This window comes from Triturus cristatus, chromosome 3_2, assembly GCF_964204655.1.
Source record: "Triturus cristatus chromosome 3_2, aTriCri1.1, whole genome shotgun sequence".
Taxonomy (NCBI): Eukaryota; Metazoa; Chordata; class Amphibia; order Caudata; family Salamandridae; genus Triturus; species Triturus cristatus.
The window spans coordinates 774464108-774481054 of NC_140584.1; the positions used below are offsets into that span (position 1 = coordinate 774464108).

Below are 16947 nucleotides of genomic sequence, written 5' to 3' on the forward strand. Positions count from 1 at the left end.
AATTATGCCATTTTAGATGTTGTAAGTATTGTAATAAATGTTTTAATTTCACTTGCTATAAGTTATATAATATGCATGGGGTATAACCAATGCTTGGAGAAGGGGCAAGATAGTTAATGTGTGGCGAGTGAGGTGTCAAGACTGTACGTATGTACACAACTTGTAGTAAATTGAAGTTGTTGCGCCAATTATAAATTCAAGTCAAATACTGGTGTGTAAATTTAAAATGTAGGTTATAACTATAACTTTAGAATTGATCAACTTTGTATAGTTTAAGTTGGGTTTGTAAAGAAAGAATACAGTTTTCCTATCTAGAACTTACCCTTTATTGTTTTCATTAAATATAAATATACACACACATATACCTGAGCACCAAGAAACTAAACATTAATCCTATGTGTATTCTACAGGAGGGGTTCTAATGCGTTGCTGAGTCCTGCCCTGGAAGGGTGTAAACAAATGAGTAGTTGACCTGAACATATGGCAGCTTATGTTAACCTACAGTTTTATAAAAGTTTACTTCTTGTCCCAGAAAGTTCTCACTTTAAAGCGAAGTCTCACGAAATCAAGGTGGTGACGAGGTGTTCTACATTTATTTTTAGCTATCATGGAAGTTCTTCATTAAAGACCAAAGATATGTATGTACCAAGTCAAACAGTTAACATTAAGGGGAATAAACAAAGCATGTTCTAAAAAAAATGTACTTAACAGAGCTGTAGGATGAACTGCTAGTTGCTAACCACTCTGTTACATACTCCTGCCTTCCTCTCTGGATACCCCTTACTTAAGAGCTCAATCTCGGGTGGAAAGGAGCCCAACTGTGAACAAATGTGTCAAAATATAAAATGGTACCTCTTGAAATTTTGCTGCCAGCAACGGCAGCTTCAACATTACTCGATTCAACTGAACCTTCAGTGAGATTTGAAATTTTGGTGCATCCAGGAGGAAACAAATGTATTTTCTTTGTGGATACAGAATTGCTGCCCTGACATAATTTATCATCTGCTTGCTTGTACGGTACCCTTAGAGGGACAGCTGTGCATCTAAATAGAAAAAGATAGAATGGAATTAACATAAGGCATATCTTGACTAAGTGAAAATGTACACTACCTGATTTTAGATTCAGCATCAGTGTTAAGTTCTTTGTGTGCAGCTTCACATTAATCAGTTACAAAAGAGTCATTCATATATGAGCTCAAATATTCTGTGTTTAAAAAAAATTAATACCATAATTGCCTTGGGTGAACGTTGCGCTCTATGAATATTCCTCAATATAACACCTTTTATTTTTTCGACATTTTTATTAACATTGTTCAGACAAAAGAAAAAGACCATGTTTTACATCAATCTCTTACAGTCTTACTTGGTACAGCACTAACATTATCGCTATTTACATGAGGAACAGGCAGGGATTTGTGTGCCTACAGCAGCTTTGAAGGCGTAGATTGACCACCAACATCAATAGGTCAAAGGCAAAGTACCCAGTCAAACAGTCTCTTAAATTATAAAATTAAAAAATAACCTATGCATCCTACTCCTCCCCAAACATTCCTCTGTATTGTCGCCATGATGGCCATATTTTCTCCTACTTTTTAACACATCCCCTGCTTTTGTACAACATAACTTGTGACCACCGCATTATATTATTCGGATTGCTTTGGGTCAGTAAGACTGTTTTGTAGTTTCCCATTTTATGCATTCAACAAATAGGCATCAGATTAATTATGTGCTACTGTGCTAAACTGCAACAAGGTTATGAAGGGAATGCTTGAATTGATCTCAGCCTGGACGATGATTTTGGGCTGCATTCAAGTCCAGTGTTTCGTCCTGCATGTCACACTAGACAAAGGCCTTCCTTATGCATATCTGGAGTGCACAGAACTTTGGTTTACGAGCATTGTTTTGAATTGGGAATAGGTCTACCTGGGGTTTGCCCCAGAGTATGAAAAGGTCTTTGATAACACTGGTGAGGGCTCCATTCAAGTTTAGCCAGATGACACCGACTGAGGCAGTCTCTGATGTGCAAGGATCCTGCCAAGTGCTTAGCTGCCAGAAAGAGACTGTGTTGATGCTCCCAGTTCCACAATCTAAGGGCTTCTTGAAACAGCCAGCCGTCTAGATATGGGCATATTGCCATCCCTACGCCTCTGAGACATTCCACTACCATCGCCATCACATTTGTGAAGACTTGAGGTGCTGAGGGTAATCCAAAAGGAAGTACTATATAACCTGGTAATGGGTAGAAGCCACTAGAAATCGTAAGTAGTTCCTGTGGGCCTGGTGGATCTAAATATGAAAATAAGCATTCTGTAGGTCTATCAACACCATCCAATGCCATTAACTACTGAGCTAGGAACAGCATACTGAATGTGAGCTAACTCAAGAATTTGAAGTCGAAGATAAAATGAAGACCACCATCGCTCTTGGGAATCAGGAAGTACCAAAAAAAAAGGTCCCCTTCCCAACTTCCTGCTCAGACACTTTCTGCATTGTCTCCTTCACAGCAGGACTGCCACTTCCTGTTGCAGGATCGGCCTATGTTCCTCTGAATTGTGGGAATAAAGAGGGCTGACAACAGAGTGGGTGCCAGGGGAATGGTAGGATACACCCCTTATTTACAATATGAACGACCAAGCGATCCGAAGTAATTGCCTCCCCGGCCTGTAGAAAAAGGGTTATCCATCCTCCAACCTGTAAAACTTTAGTAGTTAGACTACTGCTGCTTCCTTGGTAGTAATGTAGAAGACTAAGAGGAAGAAATTGATTGGCTCGTCCTTATCCTGCCCTATGTATTGGTGCTCAAAAGGATTTGTGTTGACCTTGGAAATGCTGTCGTTTTGTGAATCCCCTAAAGACGGAATAAGGTTTACTGAAAGGGCAAAAAGAGATAGAAGACTGGCTCTTACTTCTTTAAAACCTTTAAGGCAGCATCTTCACCAGCATTTTGACCAAAAAGGTGTTCACAATCAAAAGGCATATCCGTTACAGTGTTTGAACATCCGAAGAAAACCCCCTAGATCTAAGCCAGGTATGTCATCAAGGCTGAAATGCCAGAAACCGGTCCTAGGAAGCTTGTTTCCGGTCCAGGGAAGGCATGGCTTGGCAGTTCGGGCTGGACTGTTCCCATGAGGCACAGGGTCAGACTGATTTGCATATGGCCATGTCTGAACTGAGGTGGCAGAGTGGGCTAAAGAACGGTGATGGATCAAACCCGGATCTGTTGACTGGGTGTGAGTGTTTAATTGGTTCTGATGCTCCGTCCATCACCACCCCCTTTTGTACCGCTATGTCATCAAGGGGTTACAGATTAACCCATAGCTCTAGCTACAGAGTCAGCAGTGTCTAGTCCATATCACAGTCATGTGTGTAAAAACTAAGGCTGCAAGCCACATGAATAATTTTTTTTTTTAATTAATCTTTTTATTAACATTGCTCATATCAGTATACAGTACAGGGCAGTTTTCATAATGGTAAAATTGCAGGTTAGAATACAGTGTAAGGCATTCGAAGGCACAAGCGGGGCATTAAACTGTTAAAATCACAACCCTGACCCACCCCCCAGCGCCCTGTATTTTTGCCAAGGCCCCCAAATTTTCTTTCATTTCTTAGTGCAGCCTCTGCTCTTATAGATCGTTTCTTCGGCCCCAATCCAAGTCGCGCATCCATTGGTTCCACTGTGGAGGTATCTGCGATCCCCAGCCACTCGCTAGATTTCTTTTTGCCACCCCGGCTGCCAACGCCAGCCAGATCTCGTTATATCTAGACCAGTCCGAGGTGGTCTTGATCATTAGTAACAACCACCTGGGCTCCAGCGGGACCGGTAAACACACCACCGTTGACATTGTGTCCGCGATCTTAGTCCAAAAGGGCACCATCTCTGGGCAGTCCCACAATATATGGTAGAAGGTGCCCTCCTCCCAACATGCCCGTGCACAGAGGGCCGACTGGCTCCTTTCCCAGGCATATAGGTGGGTTCGGGGGTAGTTTATGCGATGTAAGATTTTAAGCTGCTATCTCACGCCGGGCTTTGCAGGGTGTCCTGCCAGTCAAACTTCCATGTCCCCCAATCACTCCGCCCGTAGTGACGTCAGTGGGTCTGGCACGTTGTTTATGAGTTTGAGGTATATTGTAGAGGTGGGTTTCTCCGATATGGGGTCTGGGAGCAGCCTATTCTCCATTGGGGAATACTCTGGGATTGACGTGTCACTTTTAATATGACCACACAGGGCATGGGAGAAGCGTATGTATTGGTCGTGCTGCGAGTCATGGAGGTCGTATTCTTTTTTAAGGTAGGCGAAGGATCAAGGGGCATCCCTCCTCCAGACATCCCCCAAATATTCAATGCCTATGAGTTTCAATCCCCAGAACCCAGTCAAACGAGTTACTTCGACTAGTTGGTCTCCATGCCACAGAGGGGGTTTCTACCTGTCAGGGCGTCCGACCACCCCAAGAACATATTTGCCTCCCTCCAGCACTGAACAACCACCCCTGTGTGGGACGGCCAATCTCTTCCTGGCTTCCGAGCATAGAGCAGTGGCTCGCAACAACCACCAGACATGACCATCCAGTCGACTCTATAGGCTGGTTCCGACCGATCCGCATATACCCAATCGTTAACCACCTGTAGTTGTGAAGCCCAGTAATACAATTTGACGTCCTGAAGGGCCAGCCCCCCCATCGTACACCCCTCTTATAAGCTTATGCAACGCTATCCTTGGGTTGCCACAATCCCAGAGCAACGTCCGTAGTGCTTGTGCTATTCGCGCAAATACCCCCTGTGGAACTGGATACGGCATGTTTTGCAAAATGTAGAGCAGTCGTGGTAATGCCAGCATCTTGAACATTGCTGCTCGGCCCATGAGGGAGAGAGGCAGCAACCTCCAGAAGCTCACATCGGTCCCCAGGCACAACAGTTGGGGTTCCAGGTTCCTAGCAAGGAACTCTGCCTCATCTCTAGTGATGTATACCCCCAGATATTTAAATCCAAGTATTGCGATTGAAGCGGGACACCTAGTCTGAATCCGCAGGGGAGTACCCGAGAGCGGAAAAATCTGTCACTTTGCCCAATTAATGGTGTAGCCCGAGTAGCTACCGAATAATTCAAAGAGGTGTAGCGCCTGCGCTATCGAGTGATACGGTCTGGCCATATATAGCACAATATTGTCCACGTGCATAGGGAGATACGCTCTTCCCACTCGTCAGATTCCGCCAAGCCCCAGAACGAACTGTCCCTCCTGATCCAATGAGCCAACGGCTCTAAGGCCAAGGCAAATAGGAGGGGGGACAGAGGGCACCCTTGCCTGGTACCCCTCCGTAGAGGGAAGGCCCTGGACACAGCGCCGTTAACTCTTACCCATGCTACATGCAGCTCGTATAAGACGCACCCAGCTGCAGAAAGTTGGACCAAACCCCAGTCGCTGGAGCACCATGAACAGGTAGGGCCATTCAATTCTGTCAAATGCCATTGAGGCGTCCAGCGCCATCTATGCTGTCTGGGTGTCCCCCACATTCTCGGTCATATGCAATACTCCATAGAGGTGGCGTAGATTGTGAAGGGTGCTCCTACGTGGCATGAACCCGGATTGATCTGCATGCACAAGATCCGGCAGGACCGATAGCAGCCTATCCGCCAAGACCTTAGCCAAAACCTTGGCTTCAACATTAATAAGCAAGATTGCGTGGCAGGAAGAGCATTGATCAGCCGGCTTCCCTGGTTTGTGGATAACGACAATCGTGGCCTCTCGTTGATCAGGCCGGAGCCTTCTCGCCTCTCGCGCTTCTAAGTACATCTGGAGGAGAGAGGCACATGAATAATCTAAGAACAAGGCTTCTTGTTGGAAAAAAAAAATTCTTGCCCATGGTAAAAGTCACTTACTTTTACTAACGCAATATCTGGTAGAGACACAGTCTAGCCGAAGAATCCTTAACTTTGAATTCTCCCCAGGCGCCAGTCTAGATCCGGAAATTTTTCAGTAGTACCTCTGCGCGCCAGGGGACGGCTTTGAACGGGTCCGTGGTGACGTCATCTACGGATAAGATTTAGTGGAGCCATACAAGTCCCCTCCGGAGCGGGGAAAAACGTCCATGCCAGAACGCAGATTCGCTATAGAAACTGGTTGTGGAAAAAGTGTAACATAAAAAAGATCGAACATCTTTTAAACATTAAAAAAAAAAAATCAAATGGTATGAAGACACCAGAAATAGATGAGAGAAAATCCCAAATAAAATCAACTTAACACAGGATTTTTTATTTATTGTTTTAGTTTATTTGAACACTTGCGTAGTTACTTGAATACATTGCAATAAATATACAAAAATAATACATGTTTACATGGTATGTTTGAAAAATCTGATAAAGACTTTCAATTACCCTATATTTTTTTTTTTTTTAAATATGATCGATAAAAGGAAATCAGATATTTGCAACATTAAAGTTAAGGATGTTACTGCACAAACACATTTCAATTAGTATTTCTACCAATGAATGACCGATCCGCCCCCGATAGCCTGAGAGTTAATATAATTATTCAATTCAATACTAACTGCATTTACAAGATAAAACAAATTCATTGTGAAACATAATTAAACTGTTCAGTGCCGGTATAAGTTATACTAATAATAAGAGGCCAGTGGAGGTAGCAGTTTTAAGGCTGAAAGACCATTCAAGGGAAGTATTACAGTTCATTTCGATAAAGGCCCCCAAAAGTATTTTGGGGAGCACTATATTGTTCCTGGAGGACGATTGAATATGCTACTTACCAGTATGCATCTGTTCTTGGCATGTAGGGCTGCTGACATTCATATCTGTGCATAGATCGCCGCCTAGTGTTGGGTCCGGATGTTTGCACGTTGTTGTCCTGGAAGAGTCTTCGAAGTATCCTTGGATAGGTGACTCCTCCCCTGGACTACAGTGCGCATGGGCATCCTCTCCATCCTCAGATTGTTTTTCGCCATTGTGGCAGTGATGGAGTAGATACAGAAAGTGATGACCATGCTTGCAGTAATTCTGAGAGCTGCAGCTGCGACAGGCGCCGGGGAGGAGGGAGGGCGATATGAATGTCAGCAGCCCTACATGCCAAGAACAGATGCATACTGGTAAGTAGCATATTCAGTTCGAGGCATGTGGGCTGCTGAATTCATATCTGTGCATAGAATACATAGCAGTGCCCTCTATTGGCGGCGGCTACCCGTGCCAGCTGCAGCGGTCTGAAAAAGTGTTTTGAGAACAGCCTGTCCTACAGCTGCCTGCTGTTTTGACTGCACATCTACGCAATAGTGTTTTGTAAATGTGTGTGTAGTGGACCATGTGGCTGCTCTGCATATATCATGCAGGGGAATATTTCCTAGGAAGGCCATGGAAGCCCCCAACTTGCGTGTTGAGTGGGCTCGTGGTGGAATAGTTAATGTGCGTTTTGCCTTTTGATAACAGATTTGAATACACTTAACTATCCATCTGGCTATCCCTGCTTTGGAGATGGCGTTACCTTTGTGTTGTGGGGCAAAGGCAACGAACAGTTGTTTTGTCTTCCTGAAGGGTTTAGTCCTGTCGATGTAGTACATGAGGGCCCTCCGTACATCTAGTGTATGTAGTGCCCTTTCTGCAACAGTTTGTGGGTTTTGGAAGAAAACGGGCAGTTCAATAGTTTGATTCATGTGGAACTGCGATATTACTTTGGGCATGAATTTGGGGTTGGTACGTAGCACGACCCTGTTGGCGTGAACCTGTATAAATGGCTCTTGAACGGTTAGTGCCTGGAGTTCACTAACTCTTCGTAGGGAAGTGATCGCTACAAGGAAGGCCACTTTCCAGGTAAGGAATTGAATCTCGCATGAGTGTAGAGGTTCAAAAGGTGGACCCATCAGGCGTGTGAGGACCAAGTTGAGGTTCCACATTGGAGCCGGTGGGTGACTAGGTGGAATGACTCGTTTGAGCCCTTCCAAGAATGCTTTGATGGCAGGTACTCTGAATAGAGAGGTGCTGCCTGGTTTGCAGATAGGCTGAGATTGCGGTCAAATGGACACGTATAGAGGTGTACGCCAGATTGCATCGGTATAGGTGTAAGAGGTAACAGATGATGTTTTGGATGGATGCGTCCAGCGGGTTAACGTCATTATTACCGCAATAAATGACGAACCGTTTCCATTTGGCTGCATAGCAAGCTCTGGTAGTGGGTCTCCTGGCCTCCTTGATGATGTCCATACAGTCAGGTGGCAGGTTGAGATAGCCAAACTCTAGGACTTCAGGAGCCAGATCGCCAGGTTCAGCTGTTGCGGATCTGGGTGCTGAACCTCTCCATGGTTCTGCGTCAAATGCGCGGGTTTGATCCACAGCCTTTGATGCGGCACCACGGAAAGTTCGAGGAAGGTGGTGTACCACGGCTGGCGTGCCCACGTGGGAGCAACTAGGACGAGTGTCAGGGAGTGTTGTCGGAGTTTGCGAGCCACCAGCGGTATCAACGGTGCTGGGGGAAAAGCGTACGCAAATCTGCCGGACCAGTTCATCCATATCGCATTGCCCTGCGACTGCGGATGTGGGAATCTGGCGGCGAAGCTTTGGCATTTTGCGTTTTCGCTTGTCGCGAATAGGTCTATCTCTGGGTGACCCCACTGCTGGAAGTACGGTTTGAGTACCGATGGGTGTAACTCCCACTCGTGCATCTGGTGGCTGTGTCTGCTGAGCAGATCCGCCATCTGGTTGTCCTTGCCAGGGAGGTGTTCTGCCATGAGGAACATGTTCCTCTGAATGGCCCACTTCCACATGCTCTGAGCCAGATGAGACAACTGTGGAGAGTGTGTTCCTCCCTGCTTCTGTATGTAGTACATTGCGGTCATGTTGTCCGTCCGGATCAACACGACCTTGTTGCACAGGTGTACTTTGAAAGCCTTCATGGCCAGGAAGATTGCCATCAGTTCCAGAAGGTTGATGTGCATCTTCTTCTGTTGTGTCGTCCATAGTCCCTGCACTGTGTAGTGGAGTACATGAGCTCCCCAACCCTGGAGAGACGCGTCCGCTGTCAGTACTATCTGTGGGACAGGCTCTTGGAACGGTCGGCCCTTGCAAAGGTTTTGTGGATTCCACCAATGCAGAGAGTTGTACGCCCGACCGCTCACCAACACTAGGTCTTTCAACTGTCCTTGAGCCTGATTCCACTGACGTGCTAGGCACTCCTGAAGTGGGCGCATATGTAACCTCGCGTGCGGGACTATGAAGATGCAGGAGGCCATCATGCCTATCAACTGCATAAACACTCGCGCTGGAAGTGAGTGATTGGGTTTGAACTTGGAGATCAGCAGTTGTATGCTGTTGATCCTCACTAAATTTGGCTGAGCTGTGGCCGCCAGAGTGTCTATAGTCGCACCTAGGTACTGTTGTACGTGTGCGGGCTGGAGATGGGACTTTGGGTAATTTAGTGAGAATCCCAGACTGTGAAGAAGGTGAATGGTACGGGACACGTGGCTTGCACATTGCTGGGCTGATCTCGCTTGAACGAGCCAGTCGTCTAGGTAGGGGTAGACGTGTATGTGCTGTCTCCGTAAATGTGCTGCCACCGTAGCTAGGCACTTCGTGAAAACCCTGGGCGCTGTTGTCACGCCGAAGGGAAGGACTTTGAACTGATAGTGCTGCCCCTGAACAGTGAACCTGAGGTACCTTTTGTGTGAGGGGTGGATGGGTATGTGAAAATACGCATCCTTGAGGTCCAGTGATGCTAGGAAGTCTCCCTGCTTGAGAAGCGGAAGGACTTGCTGTAGAGTGAGCATGTGAAAGTGCTCTGAAAGAATGTACTGGTTCAGGGGTCTCAGGTCCAATATAGGCCTGAGCGACCCGTCCTTTTTTGGGATTAAGAAGTAGAGGGAGTAAACCCCCGTGCCCTGCTCGTGGATGGGTACGACCTCGATAGCGCCTTTTAGAAGCATACTTTCTACCTCTTGCTGTAAGAGCGTTAAGTGCTCTGAGGACATAGGACGGTTTCTTGGTGGTATTGTGGGTGGAGTGGAGGTCAACTCCAGACAGTAACCGTATTTTATAATATCTTTGACCCACCTGTCCGTGGTGATGGAGTTCCACATGGACAGGAACCGTTGTAGCCTTCCCCCGACAGGTGTTATGTGGTCGGGAGGAAGGGAGAGGGCGTCACTGCTTGTTCTTGGGGGAGGACCTGGTGTTGCCGTAGCCACGTCCTCTGCCCTTGGTACTGGAGCCACGATAGCCACCTCGGGTGTTCTTATCGTAGGTGGTCTGCGTATTGCCCTTGTTATATGTTTGTGGTGACCCCTGTCCTCTGCCTGCTCCCTTGTTTCCGGGGCGACGAAAGGAGCCGCTCCGAAAGGACTGAGTTTGTAGGGCGCCCATGGACTTTGCAGTGTCCGTGTCCTTTTTTATCTTCTCGAGGGTGGTGTCAACCTCAGGCCCGAACAAATAGTCGGGGTTGACGGGCTGGTTAAGTATATTGTTTTGTACCTCAGGCTTGAATCCTGAGATACGTAGCCAGGCGTGACGTCGTAGGATGACGCTAGTGTTGATGGCTCTGGCAGCCGTGTCTGCGGCGTCCAGTGCACATTTGATGGCAGCATTTGTGAGTAGCTGTCCCTCTCTGATAAGGATTTCTGCACCTTCTTTGTAGGGGTCAGGGAGGTGTTGAAGAAGTTGTTCCAGCGTGTCATAGTGCGCTCTATCGTAGCGAGCGAGGAGCGCTTGAGTGTTAGCTATGCGCCATATGTTTGCAGCTTGTGCGGCAACTCGCTTGCCGGAGGTCTCTAGCACCTTGGACTCTTTGTCCGGGGGAGGAGCGTCACCCGTTGTCTGCGAGTGTGCCCTCTTGCGGGCATTCGCCACAACGATGGAGTCGAGTGGTAATTGGCCTCTGATGTAAGTAGGATCCCCAGGTGCTGATCTGTATTTTTTGTCGATCCTGGGGTTTATCACTCGTGCCCTGGTGGGTTCCTTGAAAATGTCAGTGGCTGGCTTGAGGACCCCCTTCAACATTGGCAGAGTTTTTACATGTCTTTCTGAGGATGCAAAGGTGTCCATTAGAAAGTCATCTTCGATGATATCAGAGTGAAGCTGCACATCGTGGTTGTTTGCCGCACGTTCAATCAGAGCGTTGAACGCTGCAGTATCCTCTGTGGGTGATGTTTTTGCCCCATATAGCTGTGGGTCCTGTGCATCCAGAGGTGCACTGGGGTCTGCAGGGTCGCCCCAAGTTTGGTCAGGGTCCTGCTGGTCATCAGGGTCCGTGTCCACATGGTAGGGGACTTGTTCGTCCATGTAGTCCCCCAATGCATCCGTGTCGGAGCGTGTGGGGGAGGCCCGGTGTGGATCCTGGTAGGGTGAATGGAAAGGTTCATACAGGAGAGGTTCTGAGTCCACCGGCAGCTTCCTCTTTAGCGGGATCCTGAAAGGTTCCAATGGCGGTTCCGAAGTTATCCTTCGGTCGTGGAGAATCATCCTGCCAGTGTTGGCGTCGATGACGTGTGACGGAGGCGTCTCAACAGGTGTAACCGTAGTCTTGGTGACCCGTGTCCTGAGTTGAAACACCTTCGGAATTGTGGATGGAGGCAAGCCGAAGGTAATGTCGGTCGGCGCCGACGAAACCGCTGGAGCCCCGATCGAACCGGAACCCGACGGGTCCTGGAGGGCAGCCGTGGTTTTGCAGCCTGGCTGTGCACCAGGTCGTACTCGGGGCGCCTTAGAGGACGTGGCCCCGGTCTGGGTCGCGGCTGTAGATATCTTCGGCGCCAGTGGTGCATCGAGTCGAGGTGCGGAGACCACCGTCGACGTCTTCGACACGTGAGGTTTTGGTGTCGTCGAGGGAGTGATGCGAGGCGTAGCAGGCGGTACGGCCCTCGGTGTCGGCGGCGTCGAAGCCGGTAACCGAGCAGGTTTGTCGGCGCCGATGACCTTCTTCCGTTTGTCGACTCCCACGTCGCCCCTTTCGAGTTCGGCACCGAAGTCTCTCTTGGTGCGGTCGGTGCCGACACGGTGCGCTGGCGTCGAAGGTGTGGAAGGCCTCGATCCGACTTGCGCCACTTTCAGTTTCGGTTTTGTAGGAGCTTGAGCAGCTTTCGGTTTCGGTTTCGTGGAAGGGAAACCAGCTGATTTAAGCGGTAATGGCTGCCGCTGAACGTCCGAGGCCGGGCCCGAGGGCGGGGCCGAAGGACTGTGTGATAGGTCTCGGGTAAGGCCCGAAGGCGATCCCTCGACCGGAGCCATAGTCTGTGGCACTGGTGAGTTTTCGGTTTGAACAGGTAGGCCTTGTTCATCATCGGCGCTACTCTCTTCGGCCCCTAAGGCCTCCTCGTCGTCTCCTACCTCGGTGTCGTCTTCACCTCTGTGGAAGAGTGACTCTTCGGCCTCGTCCGATCCGGGGTCGTGGTCGGAAACGGGACCGGAGGGTAAGACTTCTACTTCTTCGACGTCGTCGGCTTCGTCGAAGATGTCAGCTGGGGCCGGTGCCGCGTGCTGCGCCTCGAGCCTCGCCGCTCGACGATTCCGCAGAGTCTTCTTGGAACGGAATCGGGCACAGGCCATGCATGTCGATTCGTCGTGGTCCGGCGAAAGGCATTTGTTGCACACCGGATGGACGTCGATGTGTGGGTACTTCGCATTACATACCGGACACCTTTTGAATGGCGTCCTCGATTCCATCGTCGAAGTAGTCGATGGACAGGTAAATGCGAACAAAGTCGGTGCTGAAAGTCAGTAAACTAACAGATAGTATCGAAACCCGATCGATAAACTGTACCGACGCGAACTAAAGGCCTTGTGGCCTCGACAAAAGTTTTTCCTAACTTGAGCTAAGATAGCACATCCGAACCCAATGGCGGAAAAAAACAATCTGAGGATGGAGAGGATGCCCATGCGCACTGTAGTCCAGGGGAGGAGTCACCTATCCAAGGATACTTCGAAGACTCTTCCAGGACAACAACGTGCAAACATCCGGACCCAACACTAGGCGGCGATCTATGCACAGATATGAATTCAGCAGCCCACATGCCTCGAACATGACCTTTAAATTGTTTCTTGTATGAACTGTATTGAGCGATTTACGTGTTCTTTAATCTTTGCTCCACTTTTTGCAGAAATTTGACAAAATGGCAGTTTAACTGAGGGTCCCCTGGATCAAAACAGGCTAGGATTGCCTGTCTTCTTGTTCGTATTCCTCTTTGGTGGATAGCCTTCTGTTCTGCTTGGGTTTTCGGATCAGATAGAACCCGCTCATCAGAGCCTCACTAACCCAGACAGAACGTTACCCCCTCCCTAGGGCCTATTTACAATAGTGCAACCACATATATCTACCACCTAAGGACAGGGAATTCCTACTATACATACCAAGACCTCTTATAATCGGCGGCCTCGCGATCCCATACGGATCCAGACCTCTCTGCCCATACGACAGTATCACAAGTGGCGGCCTCGCGATCCCATACGAATCCAGACCTCTCTACCCAGACGGCAGTCTCAGCACAAGTGGCGGCCTCGCGATCCCATACGGATCCAGACCTCTCTACCCAGACGGCAGTCTCAGCACAATCGGCGGCCTCGCGATCCCCTACGAATCCAGACCTCTCTGCCCATACGACAGTATCACAAGTGGCGGCCTCGCGATCCCATACGAATCCAGACCTCTCTACCCAGACGGCAGTCTCAGCACAAGTGGCGGCCTCGCGATCCCCTACGAATCCAGACCTCTCTGCCCATACGGCAGTCTCAGCACAATCGGCGGCCTCGCGATCCCATACGGATCCAGACCTCTCTGCCCATACGACAGTATCACAAGTGGCGGCCTCGCGATCCCCTACGAATCCAGACCTCTCTACCCAGACGGCAGTCTCAGCACAAGTGGCGGCCTCGCGATCCCATACGGATCCAGACCTCTCTACCCAGACGGCAGTCTCAGCACAATCGGCGGCCTCGCGATCCCATACGGATCCAGACCTCTCTGCCCATACGACAGTATCACAAGTGGCGGCCTCGCGATCCCCTACGAATCCAGACCTCTCTACCCAGACGGCAGTCTCAGCACAAGTGGCGGCCTCGCGATCCCCTACGAATCCAGACCTCTCTGCCCATACGACAGTATCACAAGTGGCGGCCTCGCGATCCTATACGAATCCAGACCTCTCTACCTAGACGGCAGTCTCATACGACAGTTCATCCTATGATCACCATAACATACAAAAAGGGAATCAGTCTCACTATTCATCAGATCACACAAGGATTGCCAGTTCAAGCATAGCCTGTTCTCAGGTTCGAGGGGCTCCTCTTTCCCTTATTCAGTTACCACTTACCTGATCAGGGTTAACATCTGTTCATGTAGCCGCAGCTGACTAGAAGAATAGGCTACCCTCATACAAGAACACGCAGCACATGTTGGTTCACTACAAACTGGGTACTTTATTACTCATTACATACGCAATCACATAACATTACAATATAACAAATAACCTGCAAAGAAAAGTGAAAGATTAAGTTGTACACTCTAATAAGAAAGGGTCGACATCACCTTAGTAGTATGTAGCCTGCACTCAGTGGTCATCTAGGTTCCCTTCTCGTCTGTGCCTCGGCTCGCCTGGAATCACCCTTCTCCGAGTCACTGGGACCTCTTCCTTATCGGCTACTCTCTCCTCTCTGGCTATTCTGCTAGGAGAGCATCTGTCTCTCGGTTCTTCTCCGCCTTCAAGATGGCGTCTGTCTTCCCTGGAATAAGTAGTAGCTTTACTGCTAACGGCTAGATGCCGCCTACGGACTGAACATGTAACTGCCTCAGACTTTCACTAATATAGAGGTGCGTTTCCTCATGGAAAATTCCGGCCCGTAACCTGCCGCCCACCAAATTCTTGTACCTCCCCGTACCAAGGACACGTTCCCAGCCGGCCGGCCTGATGTAGTGTCTTCGGCATGAAGAAAAATACAATCCTTCGATAAGGGCCGGCCTGAACCGGTTCTCTCCAAGCGAATAACACCTCATAACTAAAACATTACATTTGACCTAGAAGCATCCCAAGCTGCCGGAGCAGAAAGAAAGATGGAGTCTCTCCCGTTTGAGGCCTACCACGCCTGAATTCAGCACAGCTCCATGAAATACCCTCACTACAGGACAGGTTATCCCTAATACTAACGAATCTATCCCCTAGGCTATGTGTGCAAGCCCTGATCTATGGGGAAGAGCACAGAATCATGTCGAAGTGCCTAGTAAATAGGCTCCATTCACTACTCTAACCCTTAGACTTGAATGATAAGAGACTGAAGTCACATTCCATTATTGTTCCTCACAAGAAGGCCGGGAAAATCGAGCAGAACACCTTCGTTAACAGTTGTTTCCTTTCTGCCATTACTGTATTACAGGAGCAAACCAAATGCAGCATGTCCTTTTTACAGCTCCCACAAAGGCGACAAGTGACAGGTAGATTGCCGCATAGCCAAGGTGCCATGTGTTCGTTGACTGGTAATAACCCCAGCCGGTATCTTAAAAACTACTTTATAAAAACTGGGTAACCAGTGGCGAAGTAATCGTGTGTTAAGACAGACTTATAATTATTTCATGTCATCCACCCATGTGCCCTTTGTGCTAGTGTAGCTTTGTCTTCTGTAGCTGATTGAATTTTAATAGACTTCCTTACCAAACGCTTTAAGGCCTGTAGGTCAATTGGCATTTAACACAGGGCTACCAGAAACTCTGCACCCTGGTGAATAATCCCCATATGAGGGAAGAGACCATACCTTCTATGAACCATTCATCAATGGTAATGGATGGCATAGCAATAGCCCAACAGAACCTACAATAACACCACTAAGCTGTTTATTAATTCACACCATTACATGATATATTGACAGTACTAGTGCCAATGTATGATGCCACCAACAAGACATTTACAGAAAGAACAAATAACGTAATACTGCTCACTGTTGTGTCAACCAAGGTGCCAGAACAAACATGCACACCCACTCTACCAGCCATACTCATTCAGAAACAGATAATATGCAACATCCAAACAAAAGCTAAGTGGCAGGCCAAGCACTGTTTAGCCCCAACATGGATTGAGATAGTGATCACTGGTATATAAACCCAGTACCGAAAGGGTATAACCTTTACCTCAAAGGTAATTCGCAGTGCGGGAAGGATGGGCAGGGCATTATGTAATCTGCAGCTAGACTGTGTCTCTACCAGATATAGCGTTACAGAAGGTAAGTACATTTGACATCTGTTAGAGACATCTAGCAGCAGATCCCAAAACTTTGAATGAAATACCACAGCTATACCCCACATGAGGAAGGTTTGCAAACTAATCCTATGAAAGTTCTCAAGAGAACTAACCGGTCAAACTCATGACCGACCAAGTGTACATAGGAATAGCAGAATAAGGGCGAGGCTCTTAAAAGACTGAGTGATCACGGTCACAGAACATATAAATAAAACTACCTTACAGGTCCGAGAGAATCAGCTCTGGAAGGAAAAGGGTTGAAAACCCCTGAAAAACCATCTGTCCGAAGATAGACATGAATCAATGTCCCCAAAAGGGAAAAAGAAAGCTTGGGGACCAAAAAGGGCCAAAAGCATAATAAAAGTCCTATAATCTGCATGGTTCGTGACAATAAAGTATTAGAAAAAAGAACTGACCTGATAAAAGCCCAAAACAGGACTTTCAGAACTCATTACCTCAAGGGAAAGATGAACGACAAAACCTTCTTGGTATAAATAATTTCGTTTGGACAAAATGAATATCCATACTTATTCTACGCACCGATTGCGTAACATCTTGCCACAAGATGCATATATAGGCAGAAAGATGTATACAAACATAAATGTGTAACCATATACTCCAATTGCCAGTAAACACAACCTATAAAGTTTGTCTCCATAAAGCCTTCAGTGCAAAAACTGCACAAGACTGATTTCTATTTCAAGCTCAGAAAAAGCTCAAACACGAAGGCAAGCGAGAAAAGAG

At 48.0% G+C, this 16947-nt stretch overlaps 1 protein-coding gene across 4 annotated transcripts in view; it reads right to left on the minus strand.

Annotated features, from left to right (window-relative positions):
- Positions 1-16947, minus strand: part of LOC146858071 (uncharacterized) — a 499452-nt gene that overhangs the window by 161359 nt on the left and 321146 nt on the right. For all 4 annotated transcript variants that reach the window (XM_085648839.1, XM_085648840.1, XM_085648841.1 and 1 more), the window contains one exon: positions 853-1043. In XM_085648839.1, the coding sequence (XP_085504965.1) occupies positions 853-1043 (191 nt within the window). The remainder of the gene's footprint in view (positions 1-852; positions 1044-16947) is intronic.